At 41.1% G+C, this 6,000-nt stretch overlaps 1 protein-coding gene across 1 annotated transcript in view; it reads left to right on the top strand.

Annotated features, from left to right (window-relative positions):
• The first annotated feature begins 325 nt into the window (after nt 1–325).
• slc6a11b (solute carrier family 6 member 11b) overlaps nt 326–6,000 on the top strand; it is a 28,176-nt gene continuing 22,501 nt past the window's right edge. The window contains exons 1-5 of the mRNA XM_010901753.5: nt 326–875; nt 1,745–1,960; nt 2,203–2,337; nt 2,666–2,806; nt 3,344–3,422. Of these exons, the coding sequence (XP_010900055.1) occupies nt 1,759–1,960; nt 2,203–2,337; nt 2,666–2,806; nt 3,344–3,422 (557 nt within the window). The 5' untranslated portion in view covers nt 326–875; nt 1,745–1,758. The remainder of the gene's footprint in view (nt 876–1,744; nt 1,961–2,202; nt 2,338–2,665; nt 2,807–3,343; nt 3,423–6,000) is intronic.

Genomic DNA, 6,000 nt, shown 5'->3' with positions numbered 1-6,000 from the left:
GCGTCCGTTTTGTAGTCATTGTGAGACTGAAAACAACATAACTATACATTTACAGTCGGCTATTCGAGATTCTGTCCAAGGCACAACTTTGAACATAACATTAGTACTAAGCCAACGTAAACATGTATCCATTATTTTTAATAAAAACATTTTTTTGTCATTCTTTTAATAAAATGTATGGCGATTTGACACTTTGCTGGTTCCTACAGCATGATATGGACACAAACAGTAATGATGGTTGACAAGTTGGTCGACAATTTTAGACCGAAACCAATAAGTCTTACACTTTACATGAGGTTCACAATAAAGTTAAACCAATGAGAAGCATGCATTCTTAAATGTGAGCATAATGGAATGGAAATATTTCCCAAAGATTCTGGAGCCTCATTCAGAACTGCATCTAAACTGCATCTAACAGATCTCTGGTAGAAAAAAAAAAAACCTAAGCAGTAGGAGCCATTTTTGTCGTTTTCCTGTCGGTCTTCGTCTCATTCCCCTGTGCTGTGCTGTGTAGCGTGAGCTGAAGTTACATCGGTGTTTGGAACACCAAGCTGTAGTTACCGTTAGGCTGTAGTTACCTCGTGGCTCTTATCCAAACACTCCATGGGAAATCACTTCGCGCGCGGGACCCGCAGGCTGAGCAGTTGCATCCTATCCAGCGCGAGCCTGGTACGAGTTGGCGACAGCTACCGGCTACCGGGATCTTCCTTCTTATAGACAGAAAGACACAAAAGAAAACAATCACATTATACCAACGCGGATCTGTCTGCTTCTTCGCACTGGGTCAGACTTAGCCATCCCTTGTCTTCTTAGAAACCCCACGCCAACCGAGGGGTGATCATCGCGTGAGCCAGTCAGCTAACTGTGTACCATTGGTGAGTAGATAGACCCTGTTGTGAAATTAGGCATTTCATAATTGACTGGGGGCGAGGGGGTGGACATGATTTTTGTCACTTGTGAGGAGTTGTGATGTGTCCTTTGCTCTAATTATCTTGTCACACCTAAATCAACTGGTGTCGAGCTGTGGCTAATTAGAGAGACTGTTGTTGCATTGGGACACCTCATAATTGACGTGACACCCAGTGCCACCAGTTATACGCAAACGCAGTTAGCATTCTAAACAGCGTTTTTATTTCACTCTCCATTTATAAACTGTATTCTAATGTTCTTGTGACCCCCTTTAGTAATCATATTCTTTATTTTTTCTTTCTGTTGCAATACATATCTCACTAGTGTCTTGGTATGATTCAGTATGGGAGTTATCTACTACATTCTATTGTACTGTACTAAACAGTACTGTACTAAACAGTACTGTACTAAACAGTACTGTACTAAACAGTACTGTACTATGATACTCTTCTGTACTTTACTGTACTCCACTGTATTCTGCCTCATTGGACACCAGTGTTCTGTACTCTACTGTACTTCTCTTCTTGTTTACTCTTCTGAACTCTGTAATGTAATGTATTTTCCCTTTCTATACTGTTATACTCCACTAAATTTGTTATATTTAGTTTTTTGGTTTACTCTGCTCCTTCCCATGCTTCACTGTTAATATGCTTCACATTCACAAAATCACCAATATCACATCACAATATAGCCCTAAACCAAAGGTGCAGTCAAAAACAAAGTTGTCAGGATGTCCCAGGAACATCAGGAGGTAGTGGCCCAAGTCTAACTGATTAATCTAACTGGGCAAGTGTAATTCATTAAACTGATTGCTACATTTCTTTTTCCACTTTAGGCTGTTGTGACGCCATGACAGGCGAGAAGACAGCCCCAGTGATCAATGGGAAACCGGAGGATGTCATAGACCAGGAGTCTGCCAAGGCCAAGACGACGGTCAACGAGAGGGGTCACTGGAACAACAAGCTGGAGTTTGTACTGTCGGTGGCTGGAGAGATCATAGGTCTGGGAAACGTTTGGCGCTTCCCATACCTGTGTTACAAAAACGGAGGAGGTAGGAAATGGATTCAGCCATGCTGTACTCAGCTTGGAAGGCAGTGAACCTTTCCTTTTGCAGTAAAACCTGCAGTCAAATCATGTGCACTAACACTAATTATTTGCTGTGGCACGCTTTATGATTTACTGTGTGACTACGAAAAGTCTTCGAGCAGTTCATGCACTGTGAATGTTTAGTGTTTGTGTGTCTTAAACTAATAAGTGTTTTGCATCAAGGTAAGTGTGGTTTGTCGTTTCCAGGTGCGTTTTTTGTTCCATACGTCATTTTCTTTGTGTGCTGTGGCATTCCCGTCTTCTTCCTGGAGACAGCTCTGGGACAGTTCACCAGTGAAGGAGGCATCACCTGCTGGAGAAAATGCTGCCCGCTCTTTGAGGGTAATAATGTGCAATTTATGTCCTAGTGATTTTGCTTAGGGGTAGTCTTAGAAATATGGCCAACATCTAGCCTTTTGGGTTGATGTAAGTCCATGAATTCTTCCACCGCTAAAAAGCGAAGTTTGTATTTGTTTTCTACTGTGCTTTATAGCAATTTGAATGTACTGTCAATAACCAACCACTTGTGAAGTACTCCATTTCAAACAATATTCCCAATATGGTTTATTATATACGTGTGTGTGTATATATTTATATATATACATATATGATGTTTGTGTATGTGTGTTTTCAAGTCTTCCCATTAATGTATTCACTCTTTGCTCTGCAGGTATTGGATATGCGACCCAGGTGATTGTGGCCCATCTGAATGTGTACTACGTTGTCATCCTGGCCTGGGCCATCTTTTACCTGTTCAACTGCTTCACAACGGAACTCCCATGGGCATCATGTGGACACTACTGGAACACAGGTGAGTACCCACAATGCATCTTGATTCATTAGGCCTATTCACCTGGCTTCTCTTTATCAGAACATCAGGAAAATAAAATGAATAATCAATAATTACTACTACCACTACTACTTCTACCACTTCTACTACTACCATAACTACCACTACAACTACTTATAACATTCTACCACTTCTACTACTATCACGACTACAAACACTACAGTACTACTACTACTAGTACTGTTACTAATATCACCACTACTGCTTCTACTACTACTATTACTACTACTACTACTCCTACTACTACCACTACCACTACTACTAATATCACTACTACTACTACTACTACTGCTACCACTACTACTAATATCACTACTACTACTCCCACTACTACTACTGCTACCACTACTACTAATATCACTACTACTACTACTAACACTACTACAACTAACACTACTGCTATGGACTTGGGAGATGGGAGAAATATTAATAATCAACAGTCTGTCTGGTTTGGGTCCATTGACTGTATTGATCATCACTGTACTGGGTTCCTTGTAGAGAACTGTGTGGATTTCCAGAGGAACGGCACCAACTTCACCAACCCTGATGCGACGTCGCCGGTCATAGAGTTCTGGGAGTGAGTACCTTTTACTGTGTAGAACAGGGGAGGGCAAAGGTTTTGACCCGGGGGCCACATCAGGTTTTAGAAATGAAATGGAGGGCCATGTTCGTTATGCAATTTCATAACCATTATAAAGTCTAAATAATTAAAATTCAGGTGTGTAAGAATGGGCTGGTGAGTTATGTTTTACTTCCCCTCAAAAATATTTTATTACCTACCGCAGGCCTTAGTTTGCCCACTCCTGGTGTAGAATCTATTGAATATATGTATGTTTATAATACACTCCACCATATATTGATGTATGGCTGAACTATAAAGGGTGTGTTTGGTGAGACGTAACATTCAGAATGTTCTGTATGAACGTTTAATGAACACCGGTCCGAAGCGGCGCAGCGGATATGACATGCAGCCGGGCAGTTGAGTACCGGGTTTATCCTGGTCATGGCTTCGCTCGGGCGCTTACAAGCTACTAGTTGTTTCCTGGAGGAGCCCTCTCCTTTGAGTTTGTTGGTAGTAGCAGCGCTCCTAGTTGCGCGAGCAGTGGGATACGAAGCAGAATGGCTTGGTGGGATTTGGAGAAAAAGGGGTTAAATGAGTGGTTTTGAGAAATAGTAGATCTGACACACAGACAGTTATGTTAACAGCGTATCTACGTGGTTCTGTTTCGGAATGTTTTTACTCACACACTCACACAGGGATCAATACAAAACAAGTTTTACAAAAAAAAATACCCCGGACACAAACAAAAGAATAAAGAAAGGAACAAACCTCAAAAAGAAAAAAATAAATACATTGTTTTATTATTGTGAAAACAGTCAAATGTGGTAAAGAAAAAACTTTAACTAAAGACCCCTACCTTATCAGGTGGTGGGAACGTTATTGTAAAATAATCAGCCAGAGAGAGTTTTGGTGGAAATGAGTGGTCCAGACCCTGTATTCGGGAAACAGCTGGGAAGACCACTTCTATGAGCACAGTCGGCGTTGGGACTCAAAGGTTGCACACTCAACATTTATACAGTTCTGCCAATAGACAAAGGGAGGGGCTGAGCAGATCTTATTCTGCGCTGCCTCTGGTTCTGTGGAGGAGAATTCAGAGTCAGAAAATGCAGAGCAAAGGTCAAGAGATCATCTGCCTTTATAAATAGAGTGTCTCTGGTTTCGGGTCCTCCTTATGTTCTGGTAGGTCATCCAGATTAACTTTCTATGTTCGTAGCACAAGTTAATTTTATTACTGCCCTATCAACATTACCACCCCTTGCTGTGGTTTTCAAAAGTATTCACTCCCCTGGACATTTCCACATTTTTATTGTGTTACAACACAAAAGTGACATTTTTTCCTCCAATTAACCTGAACATTTTTCCCAAATTATTTATAAATCGAAAATAATTAACTGCATACATATTCACCCATTTGCTATGACACACTTGAATTAAATTCAGTGGTCTTGCAATTGGTTGAATGGAGTCCATCTGTATATAATCAAGTTGCATCACATGATTTCAGTTTAAGTGCCCGTGTCTCTGGGAGGTCTCACAGGCTAACACAAACTACTTCTGGAAAATGAAGGATAATTCTAATCAAATCCGGGAATAAGGTTCTTTAGAAGAACCAGTTAGGGTTATGATGTAAGTATACAAGAACATTGCCCTTAAATGTCCCTTGGAACCCAGTAAAGTCAGTTATTAAGAAATAGAGAGAATATGACTCATCTGTGAATTTGTCTGGAAAAGGTTGTTCTCCGGAACTGAGTATCTAGACAAGAAAGGCGCCTGTCAGGAAGGCTACAAGAGGCCTCTGGCACCTCTAACCATCTACATCTACATCTACATCTATACGCGTCGCATCAACCTGACATTTTGCCTGCTACACAGACCACCATCTGTGTAGCAGGGGATAAGAGCAGATGAAGAAAGTTATTTTTTAACAATGGTAAAGTTAAATATATTTGTTGAAAAAACCTCACATCAGATCTCGGCGAGGGTTTGCCAGAAGGCAGGTGGGAGTATCTGGGACCGAGTGAAAGAATCTGTCTTCTGAAAATAGAGCTTTTATGGCCTCCACGCTTTGTTACAAGTGCTAACCCTAACCATAACACCATCAGTGATCACCCTATTGCAGACCAACTTACCTGCAACACAAGGAATATAAAATCTGTATGGTGTACTGTAATTTAGGTTTAAAAGGGCGACCAAAGTTGGTTACGCTTTATGTTAAAATCCCTAATCATAATTCATACTTCCTGTGGCAGCAGGAAAATAAAACCTGCTGTAGAGGCCCAACACATAGAACCTGTTGTAGAAGTCCAACAAATAGAATCTACTGTATAGCTCCAACACATAGAACCTGCTATAGAGGCCCAACACATAGAACCTGTTGTAGAAGTCCATCACATAGAACCTGCTGTAGAGGCCCAACACATAGAACCTGCTGTAGAGGCCCAACACATAGAACCTGTTGTAGAAGTCCAACAAATAGAATCTGCTGTATAGCTCCAACACATAGAACCTGCTATAGAGGCCCAACACATAGAACCTGTTGTAGAAGTCCATCACATAGAACCTGCTATAGAGGCCCAACACATAGAACCTGTTG

The sequence above is a fragment of the Esox lucius genome, chromosome 2 (genome assembly GCF_011004845.1).
Source record: "Esox lucius isolate fEsoLuc1 chromosome 2, fEsoLuc1.pri, whole genome shotgun sequence".
In the NCBI taxonomy this organism is placed as follows: Eukaryota; Metazoa; Chordata; class Actinopteri; order Esociformes; family Esocidae; genus Esox; species Esox lucius.
The sequence above is the reverse complement of the archived record's forward strand: the minus strand, read 5'-3'. Positions and strand labels throughout refer to the sequence as shown.